At 35.3% G+C, this 23,060-nt stretch overlaps 1 protein-coding gene across 6 annotated transcripts in view; it reads right to left on the reverse strand.

Annotated features, from left to right (window-relative positions):
• Positions 1-1,962: 1,962 nt before the first annotated feature.
• Positions 1,963-23,060, reverse strand: part of DDHD1 (DDHD domain containing 1) — an 89,652-nt gene continuing 68,554 nt past the window's right edge. Inside the window, exons 7-13 of one of the 6 annotated variants that reach the window (XM_024734763.1) lie at positions 21,487-21,749; positions 19,597-19,672; positions 16,225-16,374; positions 13,586-13,838; positions 12,378-12,569; positions 9,689-9,772; positions 1,963-4,809 (exon numbers count right to left, since the gene is read on the reverse strand). In XM_024734763.1, the coding sequence (XP_024590531.1) occupies positions 4,628-4,809; positions 9,689-9,772; positions 12,378-12,569; positions 13,586-13,838; positions 16,225-16,374; positions 19,597-19,672; positions 21,487-21,749 (1,200 nt within the window). In that variant the 3' untranslated portion in view covers positions 1,963-4,627. Of the gene's footprint in view, positions 4,810-9,688; positions 9,773-12,353; positions 12,570-13,585; positions 13,839-16,224; positions 16,375-19,596; positions 19,673-21,486; positions 21,750-23,060 lie in introns of all 6 variants that reach the window. The other 5 variants (XM_024734764.1, XM_024734768.1, XM_024734765.1 and 2 more) reach the window with 5 other exon arrangements.

Here is a 23,060-nt window from a genome sequence, read left to right on the forward strand (position 1 = left end):
GAGGTAGTTTCTGCCATTTAGGAGCTTGATATGTATTATGGGAAGGAAAAAGGCACTGTGGTGTAAGACAAAGCTGGGAATCAGGGGACTAGGTTCTAATTCTGACTCTGTCATTGGCTGGCCATGTGACCTTATGGGGTGGGAGTGGTCACTTGTCAAACAAAACGATACATCTCTGTAAAATACAGGAATTAAATGTGATGGCATTTCTCTAAGTATATTCATATAAAGTTATGGTTAAATACGTTTGGAAAAACTCCCCCTCCTGCACCCCACAGCACCAGGTAGATTCACACTGCATTTAATGCATCAGAGGCTCCTGAAAGTCCTGCTGTAAAGGAATCTTCTAAATTTGGTATTTCTCATACTTATTTTCTGAACCAACATCTATTGAAGTTCCCAGAACATGCTTTGGAAAACGAGGATTTCTACAGCCCTTCCAGCTTTAGAATTCTACTGTGGTCAACGACATTTTCCCTTAGAGACACCATCAAATTGCCTCCTCTACTGCTGAGTATTTAGTCTCTCAATGTCTTTGGGCTGAACCTAACATGCCACCCCTCACTTCACTTTTCATGACCTTTATGCTATTTAAGTGCTTACATGAAACTAAAACAGGGTTGGACTAGATGACCTCTAAAATCTGAACAAACCCTGAAATTTTAGGATCCTTTGAATCATTGCAAACATCCAATGAAGACTAAAATAGGACGCATACGACCCAGGCTGTTATCATGCCAGCAGTAACATTTACTAAATGAGACCTTTGAGATGAAATTTTATATCCTGCCATTCTGTACACTGCTCCAAGCTCAATACTACACATATTTCCTTGGCAACTTCCTTTCCCTCTGACTACTGCGAAAGGAGACAGTGTGGTCTGCAGGCTTCCTAGACCATCCTAGAAGTAACAGAGTTCAGAGTTCAGTCGAGGCACTTCCTGCCAAATCTGCTGTAGATACAGCAAAAGTTTTTCTATGTAGGTAAGTTATTATAAAATGTCAGGAAACTATATGCATTGCCCATACCTAACCATAAAAGGATTTAATGTGTGTGTTTCAAATTCAGCCAGAGGACCATCTGACTCCTGGCAGAGGCCTGAGGTGCAGGGATGACAGCAGAATCTGGGTAAAAGACACTTGAGAATAACCACAGAAGTTACCTACCGAACACTCAAGACTGTCTCGTCAAGTTCTAGTTCTTTCTCCAGTCAATGACTGCTACATCCTCTTTTTAGCTCTGCCTTGACTCTTCTTTAATATCGCGTATCTTTTTTAGCCCCATTTCCATGCTAACAAAAGATTATTGAAACAATTGTTAAGACATAACACTCAAATTAGTTTTCTCAATTGTCCAAATGCCTTACTCACTACAGCTGAAAGACAGAAATATTAACTAACCTAATCAGAAAGCAATTCAGTTTTTTTCCCTCTACTGTCGGCCTTACAGTGAACTTTCTAGGTTTGGTCCGATTCCACCTTAAAGGGCTCAAGTGTCATCACTGGAAGGAGTTGTGGAGTTGGCCGTGACACTCCACTGATGGTTTCCTTTCCTTTGTTTACTCTTTGGGGGAAGGATATGACCCGAATGCTTCAGCCCCCAACGAGGAAACAACAGAGAGAAAATGAGAATGAGATGAATGTTTACACGTCACTGTCTGAGGGCTTCTACAGAACGTTCAATGTGAGAATTTCCAAAGGCTGACAGATGCTATTTAATAGAAGTCAAACATAAGATTCCTAAGGCTTGCTATGAGAAACTGAGTACATTTTATAATATGTTCTAATATACTGTAACACTGAATTATAACACAAGCATAATTACTGTTGAAAATAAAGTTATGAACTAATAAAACATTCTCCTTATTCTAAGTTTAAATAATTCTTGGGGACCTAACTGGATTAAAATTGTTTGAACAATCTGACCAGTACTCAGAAGAATCATCATAGCAGGTACACAAAATAGAGAATAAAATTTTAATGGTATCAAAAATTTAGTACTTGTTGGAATCAAGTTGCAAAATATTACTCAGTAACTGACTCAGTTTCTAAGTCAAGCTAGAATTACACATACTCTGTATATTACTTGAGTACATACAAGTACATTCCATGATAACATGCAGAGACATGGAAACAAGAGTACTGTGAAATCAAAATCACCATCTCTATTGATGAAATAATGAATTGAAAACAAAACCCCTATCCAATAATCCAGAATACCTCATTTTGAAAAGGAGGTTTTGAATGTTGTTTTCAAGAACTCAAATAACTTCCATGTGGTTAAATTGGATTTTTTTCCTCAATATGAATAAAGGGAAGCAGATATATTCCTATAGCTATGGGAATATACTTTTCTTTTTACTCTATATCAAATGAAAAGGTTTGCTAGGTTTTCACTCCTCTCAGGTAAAAGGGGCTCTTCACATTCTAATGGTTAAGAATGAATCCCTTGGGACTTCCCTAGTGGTCCAGTGGTTGAGACTCCATGCTTCCAATGCAGGGTGTCCAGGTCTAATCCATGGTTGGGGAACTAAAATCCCACATACCTCAACTAAGCCTGCAACTAGAGAAGCTGCAAGCCGCACGAAGACCCAGAGCAGCCAAGAAAAAAAAAAAGAGAATGAATCCCTTAAAGCTCTTAGGCATTTGAGTGTCATACCACCCAAATGCTCACATACCTTTAATGATAGAGTCATATGGGATACGAGTTTAATTCTCCTGAGAACTAAACAGACCTACGAAATAAACAGGGTATGAGAATGACCTGAGTTCACAGGAATCTCTAAATTCGAAAGACATTGCTTCAGCTTTGCTAAGATTGCATCAAAAGCCTTTTATAGCAAGAGTTTCTTAGTGAGTCACGTATTTGGGCATGGAGCCTTGGGATCTTTTTAAGCACTAAAAAGAAGTGCTTTATGTTGTGCAAATTCAATGAAAGGCCAAAACAGATAGAGGACTGACAGTGCTGAGTAAAACCTTCAAGTAATCCAAAGATTCTATCATCTTAAAAAGAAAGGAGAAGGTGAGATGTACGACCGACCAACTTTGCTCCCAGTTTGACGATTCCTGGGGAGCTTAAGATAAGCAAAGACAGCACCTTAAGTGGAACCCAGTGGAAGCCTCTCAGAAGTATGGGTTGGTTGTTGCAGAGATGGCTACTGATCCCCTCTAAGTAACTCCTCCTTTGAGTGTGAGAACCCAAGAATGTATATGACAAGTAGGGTAAAGTACTGGCTTCACAGTCATTTCTCCAAATTATGAATTGCAACTTCTGTTATTATTACTGTTTGCAAAACAAGAGGTCACATGTGAATTATCAATGAACAGCACATAAAAGAATATGGTCTGTCTTCAGTCTGAGCTCTGATTTGCTCTATAATCAAGGCACTTTAAATGTTTTGGTGCCTTAGTGTACTAACATGTAACATGAGAATAACACTCATTTACTTACCTCAAGAAGCTACTACATAGGTTATTAAATCGCAAAGCACTTTGAGCTCCTCAGATGAAAAGCACTGTGGAAAAAATTACAGCTGAGGAAACTCTTTCAATGCCTCAGAATCCTGAACTATTGTGTCTATGTCTCAATTACGATTCCTTAAACACTTTAAAAATAAAATTTGTTAGTGGCACTCCATCCCCTTTTTATATGTTAATTGTTTGGCACACAGACGTTTATGTACTTAAAATTTAGTTGTCATACTCCCTACTCCAAAGAAGTTTACTAATTTTCCAGTAAAGTTTATTAAATGTACCCATTATGGAGTATTCCATGTCAAGTTTAGAAAACTTTAGCTTTCTCTGAGGTACACGGGACATAATAAAAAGTTCATTTTTTTCAAAATAATTGAACTAGTGTTATTTGTGTAAAACTACAACTTTTTAATGAAAAAAATGCTGAAAGTATGCCACAGTGTCTATATATTCATCTGAAGAGTAAAAAGATGGAGTTCTGAGAAAAAAGGGTCTTAACACTATAGAAAATAAATGTGGTTCTTAAATTGTTCAAAGGAAACATTTAAAAAAATGTAATGTTTCATACATTGACATAAAACAATTAGTCAGAGGTAATAAACTATAAATAGTTAAAATGTTGTTTCTATTTTAGCATTAGTTTTTCTAAACAAGTTAAATTCAGAACATTTAAAATCTGTTACACTCATGTTTCAAAGAAATTGTGGAAATGGAAGCTTCCATGGAAATCGAAAACAATGATACCACCTTGTGATCTTTACGTAGAATACCCTGGACCTTGATCATTTTAGATTTATAACATATTTTGATTAATACATTAGATTCAACCCATTAATATGCCTTTATATCTGGGAGAAACTAGATTGTGATCTATAACCTTGCAGTCCACCCAAGTCCTCCTTACTTCCAGGTCTTGCTTGATTCTCTGCAGGGGGTTCTGTCAGACTCATACTTAAAATGATGAAAACTATAAATAACTTCTTTCAGACGGAACATTTGCTTTGTTTTTTAAAGTAAAATAAAGTGCTTCTAAATTCAAATATTTCTTACCCTAAACAAAAGTGAAACATACTTAAACCTGAAACTTCCGTATGTTGACACATATATTTTAACAGAAAAAAATCAGTTTGGGGCCATTAATGTCCTTCAACAGTTCAGACTGGATCAAAGTCGGGTTTTGCACTATTATCGTGCTCATGTTTGTACATGAAGGTTAAAAGAAAGAGGGCGACATCCAAGGACGACCAATAGGCAGTGTGCGATGTGACAGCTGACCAATAGCGGCTCTCCACAAGGCCTTCTCTGAGTTCAAAATCAATTCTGTGATCCAATTCCACTAAAAAGAAAAGAAGTCAAACAAATGAATAAGTATTACAAGATTGGTTCTATACAGACTTACTAGAGTTGAGAATAAAAATTTACCAAATAGAAGTGACTCTCCTAATTATTATTACTATTTTTTAAAAAGTGACTTTCCACTCTAATCTTACAGGAAAAAACACTCAAGAGCCTCAGCAGCTCAGGATTCTATTTGGTGAACCCTCTCCTTTGTGTGCTCAGGTCAATATGGAATAATAAAGCAAGAAAACAAAAATCTCGCTTGGTATCACATAGTATATTTGGAATAAAGAAACTGGGCTCAAATGCTGGCTTTCCCATTTAATCTTTGTGCCTAATCTGTAAAATAAGGCAAACAGCCTTCTTGCAGAATGATGGGCCAGGCTTACACATAACAATGCCTACAGAAGTGCAACAGGGCACTCAAAGGGTCCTTCACTGGGGAGGCCCTCTACATCAACTGGCTCAGGGAGACGTGTTGGAAGATAACATCTATTACAGTCCTACCACGTTTTCCTCTCCACTTGGCTGAAATCCCCAAAGGCAGCCACGACACACCCTAGTCTCTATCCTGTCAGCAGGGCCTAACATGTACCTGGAACATACACGCTCATTAAATGTTTGTTCAATAAAAGAATCCACTAGGTGGCCAGGAAAGTTAAACTGGGAGGAACAATGGTAATTCTTAAGAGGCAGGATTTCATTTTATAACAGTGTTGTCTTCAAACAATTCAGTGAATTCACTCAAGTCTTTCCTAAACACACAGAAAATCCCTGCAATACGTGTTAGAGAAAAACCACCTTACCAAATCAAGGCGCTAAGATTGTGATTGGTTCATCTAACAAATCCTTAGAGAGAAAACACTTAGAAAACGATAATTTGATCTTCAGAAACTCCTTTAAAACTGTCAATGAGACATACAATATTTTGAAGGGTCTTAAAAATAAAAAGCACCGAAATCACTACTATTCAGACAGTCAAAGTCTGCTCTTTGTTCAGAGTACCAGCAGATGTGAAAAGTAAAAACTGGCAAAAACTAAGGGGGTGGGAGAAAAAGTTGGGTTTTGCTTTACCCTGGAAATTTGGTAATTGCATATAGGAAATCACATCATTTTAGAGAATGATTTCACATAAATGTTTAGCTAATGCTTATTTTAAACAGGTATTTTGTGACAATACCATTTGGTGATTTAAAAATGCATTTACAGTTGTTATTTTCTATTCAATTGTGCTTTTCTGACAAAGAATGTCAGAAAATATCTACCCAGTTAGGTTATAGAACCCCATGAAATATATCAACATAGGCTTTTTACAAAGTTTTTTAAAAAACAAAATACAAAGTATTTTTTTCATTTAAATTATGATAAGCTAATCCATAATAAATAGTTGAAATCCACATGTGGAACTGTGGGATAGTAATGTCTTAATTTTTTACCTTTTGTATTCCATGGGACATTTGTGTTAAATTGGTAGGTACATTCTGGCACAACAGACAGGAAGATGAAAAGAGGAAGTGAATTCTCGAGCACCATGAAGAGGAGTCAAGGTGAAGTTAGTTATAAAGAAAAAAAAAGGAGAAATAAGAGGAAAAACAGAAGAGATGGGAAACATACACAGTAAAACTGGTGAAGCCCACACCAAGTTATTTCTAAGAATTCACTTTTAAATGCCACTGTAGAATGTCTTCCTAGTCCAAGTCTTAGGTTGAACTGCTGTTTTAAAGTCAAAGAAAGGGAGATTTTCAACTAGTGTTATTTGGCTCCACTTTGATTTTATGTCCCTGAAATTTATTCTTAATATGCTATTACTGTGCAACACTGCCTTTCATATACTATAAACTCAAATGAAAAATTTATTGTTCCATTATATTATATGCCTTGTACTTCTCATCACCCAGAGGATCTTCAATAAGTGTCACTAACTAGATTGCCCCTCCCTATCCCTTTCTATTTATCTGTAGGTTGTCCCCATCAAAATGGGAATTAGGTAGCCAGCTTGTACCTGATGAACCTATTTTAGTCTCTCATCTTCCTTAAAAGGTTTACCCCCCGCAGTCTGGCTGCCATTGCAGCTGACCTCACGTTTGTGTTGGTTTTACAGGTGGATGGATGGATGTAAGAGGGCCTATGTCTCATCTTCCCCCTTTCTGTAGATCACAGAATTCCCAAGGGAGTGGGGTTACTACATGGCAGCACTATTCCATCAATATATGTACTATGAGATGTGCTCTTGGCCAAAGTTGGCCCAAATCTACATGGAGTTGCCTTGGACCCACTTTCTCATTGTTACCATATCAAGAAGGGGTGGCACCATACAGGTTAGTAGTTTTTTCCGAGTTTCTCTCACTGAGTTAGGTCAAAAAGAAAGGAGAACATAAAATCATCACTTCGTCCTTCTTTCTCTCTCTTGAGTGCCTAAGTGCTAAAATTCCTCTATCTACAAAAAGAAAAAAGAATGAGATTCCTGAACAATTGAAGAGAGTTAAAAATGAAAAAAAGGTTGTTGGCTTTTAACAATCATCAACAATTAGCACTGTGCTTTCAGCAGAGAATTCTTTTGTGCACAGGGCCTGTCAACATGGATATGGTGTTGAAAAGTAAAATATATGAATAGAAAGTCACCATCTTAGTATTATAATGTGTACTAACTAGACAGGCTTCTTCTGTTTAATGGGAGTGTCTTAACTTCCCTGGAGAGAAATTTTCAAAAACGTAATGAATCTTAAAAGTTATCTTATTTGTAAATAACAATTATGGTCATAACTGCATGATTTTTTGCTTCAGGTAGATACCAAGAAAACCACTTAAAGTACTAGGTAAAGGAAACTGGGTTTCCAAATGACTGGTGAAAGATTCATTGGCAATAAGAAAGACTGTGCTCAGAGTTCTTGATAAATTATGTCTTCTTATTTTTGTGCTGCCTCAGAGCGACTATATATTTCATGTGGTTAGATGTTTGACATCCAAGGAATATTTAAATTTTGTGACTTATCATAGCTTCAAATATATTTAGGAATATTCTCTAACCATCCTTTATTTGAAAAAAATAACAAAAACTCCATGAGTTTTATAATCAGTTGTCATTTCTAACCCCCAAATTTCCCGACACTAATATACCCTGAAAGACATTCATATACCTAACATTTGACAACAGATGGGCTATTTGGGTAAATACAGGCTCATGGGTTGAATATAAAGAAACTCCTGGAGATGCCCAGATTTATTGGATCCTCTACCATCTGGTTGGAGAAATGTTCCTGATCATATTATTCAGAACTACTCCCTTCCACTCATCCTTAGTTCTCCTCAAAACTAACTTCTGGTTCTCTACATACTCTGTGCTTCCCACCTCTGTGTTTCTGCTTATGCTGTTTATTCTCTCTGCACTGTCTCTTCATCTCTGCTTGTCCAAATCCTACTTCCACAAAGCTTTTTTTGATTTCTCCAGGTTAAATCATTTTCTCATTCCTTAGAACTGTCAGAGGCCTCTACCTGTTTCTCTGTTATGTGGCTCATCACATTCTATCATATATTATAATTATTCCTGTAGTTATCTACCTTCCCTACTAGAATATATGCCCTCTAAAAAATACTTAACTTCCCCACCAGCATTTAAAATCTTTATGGGCAGCACTGAAATCCGTTTCATCTTGGTATCTTTTCTAGTGACTACCTACTTGGCTCATGGTAAAATTGTTGAATGAATAAAAACAGGAAAAGAGAAAATAGAAGCCATATACATAATACCATCTGAATCAGATCAGGGTGGTGCAATTATGATTAGTGGTCTAATTGCTTGGGTAGCTGGGATGGTTTTAAGGTAGTGAATAAAAAGGACTACTTGAATGTAGGACAAATGTATAAGTGGATTAATTTTCCTTTCTCCAACTAAATATGCAAAAAGCACACATCAATTATTTCTCTATGGAAGTGACCATTACATGAACAGGGACCAGAGAGAGCACTTATATAAGATCATTTCTTGAAGGGATTTCACTGAGTTAGATCAACACAAACTGCTGTTATACAGCCCCAAACCCAAATCAGCTTGTTATGCTGAAACACTGTTTTGGAATCTATATCAAGTAAGATTTTTTTTTTTAAATAGAAAAAGTGCATGAAAATTAGCAACTATAAATACAGAAATTATAAAATTAGATATGGTTAAAAAATCCAAGGAAACACCTGTAACTTATTTTTTTGTTAAAGGTAAAATTCGATATTTAAAAAAAAGGAAAGAGAAAGAAGCTATAAAAAAAGGAATGAGAAGTTAATGATGAAAATAATTTTAAACTGCTAAGATTAATCTTTACTGATACATTTTGAATCTGCTGAAAATTAAGAGACTAAAAATATCTCTTACATCCAATAATAATTTTTTCAAAGCGAACCTACACCTCTAAAGAACATTAAATATTTGTGTTGAAATCAGTATCAGTTATGGCATACCAACAGCCCTAGGGGAAGTGTTATTAATATCTGAAATAATTAGAAATGATAAAATCCTTTATACTATGAAATCCTTTTAAGTATATTACATGAAAAGAATACTGAATCTCTTTGAAGGCTGTAGGGCAATAGAGGAGAAAGAGAATGGCCTCATGCTTTTCTCCCCTCTCTAAAAGGTTCCTTCTTTGTAGAAGCATATAGGAGTATCATATATTTTAGCACATTAAGGGTCTAATCAATACTCGGGGGTTTCTGGACCACTATATTTAAGATTAGAAAATACAGGAAGAGAATACATATAAAATAGTCTATTAATGGTAACATCCAAGCTGATCTCATAGAACTGATCCAATTTTTCAATGAGCAGGAGAAATCTAAGTAGATCATTTTCATAGTGCTCTGAATGCTATTCCTGACATATACCATACCGAGGGTATTATCTTTATTCTGCATTACATTTTCCGGAAAAAGAAGTTGTGGGAGATTAAAGAACGATTCTTGAAGTCTGAAATCTGTGAAAAAAAAACACAAGATGCTGTAAAGTGTTGGCTGATGGTTACAAATGGCCTTCAGTGATGCAGTGGCCAAAAATTAGAACAATACTCCCAAATAAGCTGATTAAACCTAGCATACATAAAGAAGTACACACGTTGGTTTTTGTGAAGAGCTCTTTCATGGAAAATGTAAGCATAATTAACTCTGAAATATAATGTCATAATCTGTTAACACCCAAATATCTCCCAAATGTATAGTTCATTTAAGTTCTAACCTAGAGGCAAAACAATGCTAAAAGAAACAGATTCTTTTCATAATATGTTACAAACACAGGGGAGTACAAGAAATGAAACAGTAAAACCACTGGAAATAAGCCTATACTTTTCAAAAGAAATGAAGAGTAGCTATATAAGATGCTTCAAATTGATGTCAATAAGATGGTTTCAACTGACAACACTAAATCTTCAAAGAGAGAAACCTGATTGATCATGAATTCACAGTCTGTGTCCATCTTACCCTCAAAAAGCAAGAGAATCAAAGCCGGTAGCTTCAGAATGAAGGTTATCGAGAAGAACTGAGTCAATCAAATGTGAGCAGAAAGGAAGGAAGGAAGGAAGAAAGGAAGCCAGAATCACCTAATCACAGTGACCAAATTCCAGAAAGAAGAGTTAAAGAAGAAAGGTTTTATGATTTGCAACATATAGCCAAAAGAGCAATTATGACTTAAGAAATTTGTCTAAATCAGGATTACATAGAAGAGTGTATTACTGAAGCAAGTCCAAGAATTAGTAAGGTGAATCTTGAGGATTTGATTTAAAAGGCATAATTCTCCTGTAGTAGTGGTCCAATTTTAAAAGTTGGGCTTTTTAAATCTGTATCTAAAGATGAATACATGTAACTAAGAAATCATGATTAGCTCACAGTTAGTTGAGTCTATAGTTGGCAAGTAATTTACCATTAGGACCAACAAAGAATTTATATGCTAGAATGACAGAAAACATATTCTGTTAAGATATTAAAATATAATAATGCAATACATCTAAGCATCTCTACTCACTTGTACTGGAAGAAGAAATAGGTTTCTTCTTTATTATCACTTTGAAATTTCTATTAAGTAGTAGAAAAACTAAAAGATAGGTTTCTTCTCTCAGACCCTATAGACTTCTCTCTGTATGTCTTCATTACCCCGTCTCTTGGGCTCAAAATACCCTGCTCTTCTTGTTCCCTCGTTCACCCTAATGGTTACTAGCATCATTGCTGTGCATTAACTTTACAAGGAATTGTGACTTTTTACCTGCCATTTTACAAAATTCTTTGAAGTTATTTTTCCTCAGAAGTTTAGTTTTCTTTTGACATCTGCATGTTATAACAGAATTTTGTATTTTCACAATCTCATTTCTGATAGTAAGCAGAAGTGAGAGTTTAAGTCAGCAATAGTATAGGAACTCTTATAAGAAAACTATGAATTTTGTACAAATATCAAAATCTGAAATGAATTTTCTAGGCAGTGTTCAAAAGGCTTGCAACTATAAAATTTTTAGTACTCAGAGTCTGACATAGATAGGATTAAGTTAAAAAAATGGAATTGGCCCAAATAGGAATGTCCAACTCAGAAATGGCTAGGATAATTCATCATGGAGTGGAGGTGACTCTGGAGAAAGATCCAGCCCCTAGGACTGTCGCACAGCAATGAATGCTGGTTGTTTTAAAATTCAGAGTAGCAGACACAGTAGGAAAACAAGGCTCTAAGTATCTGAAATGAAATGCTTAAAGATTTTTAGAGGAAGAAAATAAAATTTTCTTGCTATAGGTACAGAAAGGAAGTAGCTAATTTCAGAGTCAACATTTCCTTATGTAAGTCAATGGAAAACTAGGACTTGACTTATTAGTCTTATTTTACTGGATATTTAAAAATAAGGTTCAAGTTTACATCCCTGGAAGTAAATATATACTAAGTGTATTAGTGTTTCACAACTATTCAAGAGTTTAGACCTTATAAATCCACTGGAAAAAATTAAATAAAGCTCCATTCTAATATAAGTCCAGTATAATTATCCTTTCATTCACTCACTTCTTGAGTATCTATTTTACACAAGGTAGCTGGGACAGGATTGGAAGCGATACAGTGGTTCCAATACAATTAAAGCTCTGAAGGTTTTATAATTCGGTTGGATGAAGGGAACTGAGGGATTAGCACCAGGACAGCTTTGGCATAGCAGTTTTTAAAAGTATCAAGAGTAAATACAGCATAGGTTTGAAGCAATTACATGAATTTTTAAGGCTGAGAAGACCATATTAAAAACAAAAAAACACTTTAGAAAAATCAGGGAGTGCTTACCACAAAGAGATTTGTTTTATGCTTGATGTGTAACACCTCTGTGCCACAAGGCCCTGATTATTAATGCTCTTTACTTAATTCACCAACGCAGAGAGTAAAAATGCATTTACCTAGGGATTATTCCTAAAAATGTAAGTAGAAGAAAAAGCATTGTTTCTTTAAAAGCTAAGGCAGGCGTTAGATTAGATTAAGAGTTGACTGCTAGTGTTAATATCTTAACCCTTTGTGCTCCGCACGTTTTAAAAAGGAACGGTGTAAACCTGTAAAGAACAGTATGAACTAACATGCAGAGTCAAGAAAGCCAGAACTGCTATGTGCAAGGGTCTGCGTTGCCACAGTGGACGTGGGAGGTGAGGCAACCGGCTTCTTCTCGTCTTCCACAGAGTCCCTTGATGCCTCAGATGGCTGTGATGCAGACGAACGTCCGAACCTTGAGAACAACATTCCTCCAAGTCCCTTTCCAATGCTCGCAGCCCCTACATTTCACAAAACAGGGCAGTCATTCTGCTGAATTACACCACACACCAGGCTAAAGAGCACCACCCATATTTACAGCCAGTTGGCAGAGGGACTAAGCCCTAGTCACGTTTTTCCAGGGTGGGTACATAAGAAAATTACAATTTATATTGTAGGTTTCTAAATAAAAATGGTGTTGAATAGAATAAGAGTTGTACAAACTCCAGGAATATAGCTTACAAAGGAGTAAAGATTCTATTTTATTCGTGATCATTGTTTTTTAAAGTATTTCGTAAGATTACAAATGTTAATAAAAAGAACCATGCCATTCACATGGGCATATATATTCACTATTGATATGCTTACTCCTGAGGTTAAGTGGATATGTTATAAAAAGCTATGAATAAACAATCTTTATGACGAAGTCAAATATCAATGAGTGCAGCAGATAAAGCCTTTTTACAGTGCCATCTTGTGGCATTTTATACTAAGGCAACTTGTAACCAAAAGCAATGGACAAACCAAAGTGGCACAGAATTGAACTCTGGCGCTACACCATTGTGGCTGGTACCGGAGATCATTCAAAGAGAAATTAAATACCCTTGTTGCCCTCAGGAAGGACACATATTTCGAGAGACTTTTAGGACAGGGATCAGAGAACTGGTCGGCAGGGGCACCCTTAGTACTCAAGCACTCCCTCATTTCATGGATGAGGAAGCAGAGCATTAAAAACTACGTGACTTCCCAAGATCTCACAGTAAGCGATGGGGCCAAGATAAAAATGAGGGACTTGATTCCCCGATCTTCTTTTGTGCATCCAGCTGTCTCATATTCTTTAACTACAGGATCTGATCTAATTAAGAGAACTCTAGGGCTTTTGCCCTCAAATATGAACAGTGAGAAGGTGGTTAACACTAACCACAAGGATTAACTGTTGGATGTTTTGTAATACACAGGGTATTTCCAAGTACTTACAATTTAATGTCTATATAAAAGTGCTTAAATTCATTGATAAGGAATACTGAAAAGAAATTACCTAATATGCTTGCTTTGCCTATATTTGTTATAGATTCCCCATAGTGTCGGCGGGACAAGACTGGTGAAGTCACAGGGCTTGGTATTGCTGAAATGCCTTCACTGTCTGAAATTGAGGTAGGTTCTTTTGCTGGGTGAAGAAAGCTTGGCTTCATATATTCATAAGGTAGAGGATTGGAAGTATTATACCAGTGGATCTGGACTGGTGAAATGTTGCTGTAGTGTTTCAGTATTAACGGTTCTAATCTATAAGCCTTGATTTAAAAAAAAAATTCAAAGAAACAAAACATTAAGGTACAATGCTTGGATTTTAGTAAACTGTTCATTCTTATTTTATTGCATGCTCAGTAGACCTTAGCAAATGTTTAAAAACCTGATATTCTTAACATGCGTTCTTATTTCTTCACTGTTAATAATATGTAGTTTGTCTAATTATGGATCCTTGATGAGATTATAAAAAAACAATTAGTCTAGGCTAATAGTGCCCACTCATTTGTTTTTCAGAGAAATATTCATTTTTATTGTGTTCTGATATCATCTAGCAATTAGATTTATATTAGTCTCACAAACAAAACTGAAGCAGTAAGCAGTAACCTGGAACAGAGCAAATAAGGTCAATGTTTAATATCTAAGCTCCCAGTAAGCCCTACTTTCAAGTAGATTCATATAGTAACAAACACGAGATGATGGTATAAGACCATTTGTCTAATGTGAAGTAGGGATGATACAGCAGAAAAGCCAATGGACTTGGCATCAGAACTCCCCTAGTTCATATTCTGGCCTCTGTCACTTATTAACTATATGACACTCACCAAGTCACAAGGTCTCAGAGCCTCAGTTTCCTGAGCTATAGAAAGGAGATAACACTTCCTACTACCTCACAAGGATGTTGGGAAGGATAGATAACTTTGGAAAAACTGCCTAGCACAATTCTGACATAAGCTATTTAAAATAAATTTTCACAGAAGAACTATAAAATGAATAATAAAAATAATTTGTAATAATAAGTTTGGAACCCTCCTTTATAATACAGCTGACCCTTGAACAACACAGGTTTGAACTGCGTGGGCCCACTTATTCGTGGATTTTTTCCCCCATAATTACATGTTACAGCACTACGTGATCTGCAGTTGGTTGAATCTGTGGATGCGGAACGGTGGATACAGAGGGCTTCCTGTAAAATTACACCCCAATTCTCGACTGAGCACAGGGTGTACCCCAACCCCTGAGTTGTTCAAGGGCCAACTGAATAACAAAGTTTAAGACTGTACAAAGTATAGGGTATATACTGAAAGTTTAGAGTTCACCTATGATCTCAAGTTCACCTTCAAGTTCTAGAAGAGTGAGTTAAATGAATGCATATGAACAAAATACTCAAGGTCTAACTGGGTGTTTTGCACACGTTTTACTTAATCCTAATAACCCTATGAGGTAAAATATTATCATCTGCATCATATAGATAGATAAGAAACAGTCTCAGAAGTGAGTTGGCCAAGATCGTGCAGTCAGTATTTGAATCTAATACTAGATTCCATTTCAGTGAAATTTCTTAGATATAACCGTTTTGATTCTTTAACATATGAGAAATTTTCTAAAATTCTGGTGTTTAGTCAATGTTATATTTATTTGGTACTAGCAAAAGATCTTTTAAAAGACTTTATAGAATTATATAAAGCTATTTTTCAGAGAATAAATGCTATTTAAAATAGTTTGTCTTAAATCTAGTTATATCTAGCCTTGTCCCCAAGAGGATTTAAGGAAGAATTTTTCTCATCCAAAATCATACTTGGCGTTAAACTGGTTACCTGGATGCAGACAGATCCTAGGAGTATTTACATTAAAAAATTTATTTACAGTACAAACATACAGAGAATGTAAAAATCCAAAATGTCATAATTCTACCAAGCTAAAATAAATTCTCCCACTTTTCTATGTTTAATACATAATATTTAAATATTTTCATTTCTAAGAGGATCTACCAATCACATTTCAATGTGCAGCATACTTTAGAGAAAAAAGTATTTAAAGTGAGATTTAAAAAATTTATGGTTGCTACATGATTGGTATTACAACTGGTTAAGGTCTGAAAGTCCAGATGACTCCTGTCTTTTGGATTAATTGTCTAAAGATAACATTTTTACATTATGCTTTCATCCTACATATACAACATAAACAGAACATCTTTAAGGTATTTTATTTCCTGATCCCTAAACTAATCAAAGAACAAACATTTTAAAAATATGAACTCATGCAAATGTAATAGATAAAGGCATATCTTGGAGATACCGCAGGTTTGGTTCCAGATCACTACAATAAAGTAAATCACACAAATTTTTTAGTTTCCCAGTGCATATGAAAGTTAAGTTTACACCATATCTGTTAAATGTGCCACAGCATTATGTCTAAAATAACAACATACATACCTTAATTAAAAACTAATGCTGTTGGAAAAATGGCACCAATAGACTTACTCAATGCAGGGTAGGCACAAACCTTGTTTGTAAAAAAATGCAGTATCTACGAGAGATGTCTGTAAATGAACGCTTTCTCATAAATTCAGCAGTACCTTGAAAGATTTCTTACAGAGTCTCTTAGGAAAAATTTAATATTGAGAGATAAATGTCCATATTTGCAACTCACCACTGGATCTGTTGGATGAAAAATGTTTAGTAATCGGTTACAAATCTCTCTGGGCAAAATATGGTCTTGACTTCCAGTGTTTCCTGGGCGGATGCCACGCAATGCCAAAAAAACTGCCAGTGGGGATCCCATACAGAAGAAATTTTCAACCTACAATGATAAAGTCATCCTAAATTTTAAAAGTAGTGAAGTGTTTTTCAAAGAATTCAGGTACAACATAATATATGGTAAAATACAAATAATAAATTTATCTCCAAATATATATATTTTTAAATGAGCTTTGTCTAGATGGTATCTGCATTACTTATTAACTATATAACAACCATTAATTATTCTAAACAGTCTATCCAGGAGCAACTTCCTTACCTTTAAATCTAATAGAAAATGAAGAATGAGAATAAGGAGAAGGAAGATTTATTAAGCTACTATTTTGTGTAAAGTAATAGTATATTAGGTATTCTAAAACGTATAAAGACCAATAAGGCAGAGCTTCTGTACTCAGAGTTTACAATCCTGCGGGAGAGGCAGAATAAAATAGTGCATAATAGAGGGAAAGCGTGCTACAGGAGAGTAGACAAAGGAATAATTAATCCCAACTTTGAGGGCTTTACAAAGGAGGAAGCATTTGCACTGGCCATAAAAGATGAAAAGGATTTCCAAAGTTGGGGTTGGGATATACGGGGGCTGGAAAGATATTCCATACTAATAGAACCACATGAACTAAAGCAGAGGGAGGAAAGAAACTGGCTTAATTTAGAGAATAAAAATAACCTGATATGGTTGAAAATTGAGTGTGGGGAAAATGTAACTTGGAAAGAGAATGTACAGAACCTTGACTGTCTGACTAAAAGAGTTGGGCTTAATTTATTTTACAGGTAGTGAAAGACAACAGGATTTGACCCATGTTTTAGGAGGTTAGTACATCTGGTAGCAGCTTGTGAGTGAACTGGAAAATTAAGAGGTTAGTGACTTGGAGACAAGTTAGAAAACTATTGAAAGAGTTTAGGCAAAAGATAATCTGCACCCAGGAGGACAAGCTGTTCCATTCAGAAATGGAAATTTGAGAGATTAGGATGGAATCAACATGAATGAATGGAGATGGGGATAAGGAAGGTGTCAGAGGCAATTCACAAGATTTGGGTCTGGCTGACTGGGAAGATATTAATTAATCCATTAATTGTAACAGATACTCTAAGTAAATCATGTTTTTGTTCATAATTAGTTTGAGGTATCTGTAACATACCTAACAGGTAATTGAGAATTTAAGACAAGAAATAAAGAATTGGATATGCCAACTTTTCTTTCTTTGTTTATGATTGGCTTGCAGTTTGGTAGACAAACACACAAAGGAATTATTCTCTCTCAGATAAGAGTAACGATTGCTTTAGTGTTATCTATATTCATCAAATAATTTTAAAGGTGAAGAAGAGCTTTAGACATTTAGTCTAACCGCCTCATCTAGAGATGAATAAACAGATGAATTCAGAGATGTTAACTGATTTTGATTTGGCTAATGTTACACAACTAGTTAGTGGCAAAGCCTCATGAGCACAACCAAAGCTTCCCACTCTCTAGACCAATGTTTGTTGACATTTTTTTCCTCTTTTGAAAGTTCAATGGTAATGTGTGACAAATCTAACACTTTTATTTATGAAAGTAAATCCATCTGCCAGTTAACAGGCATAGAAAGACCTCTGTTTCTTTTAGAACTCGGGAGTACTAAATATTAATTTGCTAATTCATCATATATTCCTTTTTAAATTTCAGATTTCTATATTTTTTCTCTATAAGTAATTAAATTAAAAATTCATATTATTAGACTACATGACTATGTATTAGAAGGATACACAATTATAGGGCATCAACTCTGGTAATGTGATAACTGAATTTTGAGATAATAATATACTTAGTGGATTGTACTCAACTCTCTAGTACAAAACCCAGGACATGAAATAGAAGAGTTTACTTTTACTATCAGATCAATTCTACATATTTAACTGATTATATATAATAATGGTGGTAGAGATGGAACTCAAATTCCAGGTGGGGGGGTGACTCCAAAGACCATGCTCTTATGGCTTTTATTTTATTTTTATTATTATATTTTAACATCTTTATTGGAGTATAATTGCTTTACAATGGTTCTGCTTTATAACAAAATGAATCAGCTATACATATACATATATCCGCATATCTCCTCCCTCTTGCGTCTCCCTCCCACCCTTATGGCTTTTAAATGTATCTTATAACTTTACCATATGGCTTTTAAATGTATGTTAAAAAAAAAAAACAAAAACCTTTATAAGTCATACAGATAGATTCAATAAGAATTTTTGCATCATTCCATCACTTAACCTGTATGTTAAGTGCCCATGATAAAAGATATCAAGAAGAAACAATAGTACACTAGACATGGGCATATATTCAACTGGAAATTAGTATTAGGAAACTTACGTATGTTCCATTTAACACTGCAAACAAATTGTTATTCAGGTATAGGCTGTGTCTTCTCCAATGGTCAGGTCAATGTCAATGTCTCTCTGCAACTTTTTATTCTTCTAAACCATTGCTTTCGACAGCTCTATTCCAATGCTCAAAAACCCTGAAAAGCTTTCCACCGTCCGTATCAAACATAAGGTCTCTTTTTCTAGCTCTTCCTGCTTTCCTACAGCCTCCATGCCCTTTATCCTGTATATTCTGGCCAAACTGGTTTGCTCACTTTGCTCCAAACTAACTGCGTGCACCTCATCTTGTGCTTTTATCGTACACTTCTTATTGATTAAAATGTCAGCTTTCCATCCCTGGAATCATCACTGATATAATTCCAGTTATTTTTCTTACTACATACCACTAGTTGCTCACAGAGATTTGTTAAATTCTAAATATTAGATATTTACCAGATCTGTCTCTGTTTTTCTTTTCTCACTATTTAAGATTATTTGGTGTTTCTTGGACGTACTATGAAGGTATATCCCTCCATGCCTTTGTTTATGCTGTTTCTTTCAAGAACAGAGCAGCATTTCTCCTTTCCTCTACTTGGCAATATCCAGTTTACTGAGATTAAGTAAAAATGTCATTCGTTTGTAAACATTTACAGGCAAAATTAAACCTCCTTCTTATGCATACATCATTCTTTATACTGCTAATAGATCCAGTAACACTGCGTTACATATTTTGAGGGCTAGAAAACCATCTTGTCCATTCTTAGTGAAACACAGAAACCAGCAGTGTCCAACACACTGTAACTGTTAAAAAAAAAAATTCATTTGAAAGAATAATTAGGATTTAATTTGAACCCTAACATCATGCTTCAAATGATGTTTGAAAAAAACGCTGAGATCAACAATGAAAATATCACCTGTCTTTCCTTACCTTAAATTTTAAGGCAGGTGTTTGTGTCATAGATGATGCCTTCAGTCCGTGTAGCCGTTCTTCTATGTCTCTCAGCCTAGAAAGGAGTATGAGATTATGTACACATTCATATTTATAATTTCATAAGTATTAGATGTTTACCAGTTCACTAAGCATAAAGAAGAAAATAATGACCCATCATCCAATCCCTCAAATTAATCCTTATTGACAGAATTTAATAAATGTACCTGCTGTAGTACAGAAAGTCTAAAAGTTTATGAAAGGACTTCCCTGGCAGTCCAGTGGTTAAGACTCTGCACTTCCAAAGCAGGGGGCGCGGGTTTGATCTCTGGTTGGGAAATTAAAATCCCATAAGCCATGTGGAGTGGCCAGAAAAAAAAAAAAAAAAGGGGCTAAAACAAAAAGTTTATGAAATAATTAGTAAAAGTACCCCTATTCTTCCAATACATGCTGTTAATAGCTTTTTGGGGGAAACCTTTAGAAAAATGTGAGGCACATACAAGCATATATACATCTTTAAAAAAAAAACAAAGCAAGTGTTCATACTACATACACTATTCTATATCTTTCCTTCTTCTACAGTTAATAATGAATCTTAGCAATCCTTTCACTTGTCTGCTGACCTACTTCAGTCTTTACAACAACTGTAATTGTCCATCATACAGATAAACCACAGTTTAACCTTCCTCTGCTAGGAACATCTGGGTTATATCAACTTTTTCCTACTACAATGTTCTGTATCTAAGTCTGTTAAATTTGTTTTACTGGATTTTATGTCTAAAATATGGCTCTGAGGCTTGCCAACATGACATTTTCTTTCAAAACTACCAATTATTTCTGACACTAAAAAATTTATGTATTTTTCCTATGGTACTTAATAAAATTCTAAATGAAATCCTTAGACAACTTCTATAAGACAAAAATAAATTCAACTGTTCCTGAGTGAAAATTTAAGTCAGCTAAATTGGTTGTTTTTATATAATGCTAACTATCAAAATGAGTGACTTTTCACTGTTCTATTAGAATCAATCAGATGATCATTAAGAGAACAAAAGAGCATGTAACTAGAGATGAAGATAGGAATGTAGCAAAGAATTAAAAGATAGTATCAGGGGCTTCCCTGGTGGTGCAGTGGTTGAGAATCCGCCTGCCAACGCTGGGGACACGGGTTCGAGCCCTGGTCTGGGAGGATCCCACATGCCACAGAGCAACTGGGCCCGTGAGCCACAGCTACTGACCCTGCACGTCTGGAGCGTGTGCTCCGCAACAAGAGAGGCAGCAATAGTGAGAGGCCCGTGCACCGCGATGAAGAGTGGCCCCCCCCTTGCCGCAACTAGAGAAAGCCCTCGCACAGAAACGAAGACCCAACACAGCAAAAATAAATTAATTAATAAACTCCTACCCCCAACATCTTCTTTTAAAAAAAAAAAAAGATAGTATCAGGAAGGCTGCAAATGATAATTATAAAATCTGTCAAAAATATATTTGTCAACAAAAAAAGGGCTTTAAAATTATTTTCAGAATAATAAGAAAGGTAAAGGTCCATCTCTAATATTAGTAAAACTACGAAGGATTACAAGCTAGTAAACATTTTCAGTAAGGATTCTACAAAGTGACTCAGCTTGGAATAAGTTTTAGATTTCACTCCTAATAAACTGTGAAGAAAAGACAGAAGGAAAAAGAGGAAGATGGAAGAATAATTCATTCCATGCTATAGGAAAACACCTAATTAGTATGAAAATTAAGTCTCTAGCTTGATTAGGCATGTTATTCAATAATCTTTGTACCTGAAACAATGTATTTTTTTCATTATGAAAATCTTTTCACCTAAGAAGTCCAGTGTTTCCATGAAGACATTTTAAATTCTTTTAAGAGATTAGGATATTTTACCGTTCTTTAGTTACATAGAGCTCATCAAGAAGATGACGTTCTTCATAGCTCATCCATTGTTCATCAGGCAACTCTTCTTCCTTCTGCAACAACTGTTCATAGAGTCGAACTGGATTCCAGCCAGTCATTATGTCATAAGTGATTACACATCCCAAGGAATGTGACACTATTGAGACTTTACCCCCTTTTTCTTCAAAGTCTGGATTCCGAGAACAGAAAAGGGAATATAATCGATTCAGCTCTTGCTGAAGGCCTTTAACTAGCTGTTTGAAATAAGAAAACATCAAATTAGAGTAATCACTGACTACTATAAACTTTATTTCTAAACTCAAATACACTAAGGAAGAAAAACACACATTACTGGCCAAATATATCTAGGTAATTAAAATGAACTCAGAACCCTACAGGAAATGAAGTAAAGGTATATGTAATATTATAATCCATATCAACACTAAAGAATAAAGGCAGATGTTACCCACACAGATCCTTTCATAGTCCTTAAACCAATTACTTAAGCCAGCAGTTCCAGAGATTTAAAAAAAAGTTCCATGCAAATTCTAGTAGATTTCCCAAGAGTCCTGGATATTTCTTCTTCGTTACAACGGACTCATATGCAGTTCTAAAGTCTTGTACCTTGTAGTTTTTAAGCCACAGTAAGTTTTAGGAAAAGAATATCTGAGTTTATGGTAACAGGGTTACTAACATATTGTACATGCAACATATATATACTATTACTTTATGCATTCTTTTAAAGATTTTTTTTGATGTAGACCATTTTTAAAGTCTTTATTAAAATTGTTACAATATTGCTTTTTTTTTTTTTTTTTTAATGTTTTGGTGTTTTGGCTGTGAGATGTTAGCTCCCCGACCAGGGATGGAACCTGCACCCCACGCACTGGAAGGCGATGTCTTAACCACTGCACTGCCAGGAAGTCCCACTTTATGCATTTAGATAAGAGTAATGTAACAAAAGCCCATTGTGTGACAAAAGAAAAAGCTTATGTTGATCTACTTGATATTCCAAAATTCCCACTAAGTTGGTAATACAGATAACAGCAAAAAGTTGTTTTTAAAAAGCAGGACTTTTTTAAGGTTTAGAGGTTAATAATGTGGAGAGTATCATAGTCATTTTTCTTTCTAAAACTGCTTTCTTGAAATTTAGCTTTAACAAATATTACTGAAATATTCTATGAAGTAGGAAGAACAAGGTTCTTTTGTTACTCAAATTCATTTATATGGGGCCCTGACCTGACTTTTAAGGCAGTCCTCTCCTCTTCCTATCATTGCTTACTACTATTTAGTTATAAAATTCCTGCCTGATATTCAACTTCTCACTTCAGTCCTTCCTAATATGTCAGCTGTTATTCAGACAAACAAACATTATATACTGCTTCCATTTTCAATCTTTAGCCTCCACTAGGTTTCACTGAACATTCTTTAGCAGATACAAACTGGAAATTATTTGAGCATTCATGCTTGGCTGGGTTAGCAGTGACATGAATGAAGGTGCAATGTTCTTTCTGATTGCTGACATCACAGAGCTCTACACTGCAATACTGAGGTCTGGTTAAAGC

The sequence above is a fragment of the Neophocaena asiaeorientalis genome, unplaced genomic scaffold, assembly GCF_003031525.2.
Source record: "Neophocaena asiaeorientalis asiaeorientalis breed wild unplaced genomic scaffold, Neophocaena_asiaeorientalis_V1.1 scaffold547, whole genome shotgun sequence".
Lineage (NCBI taxonomy): Eukaryota > Metazoa > Chordata > Mammalia > Artiodactyla > Phocoenidae > Neophocaena > Neophocaena asiaeorientalis.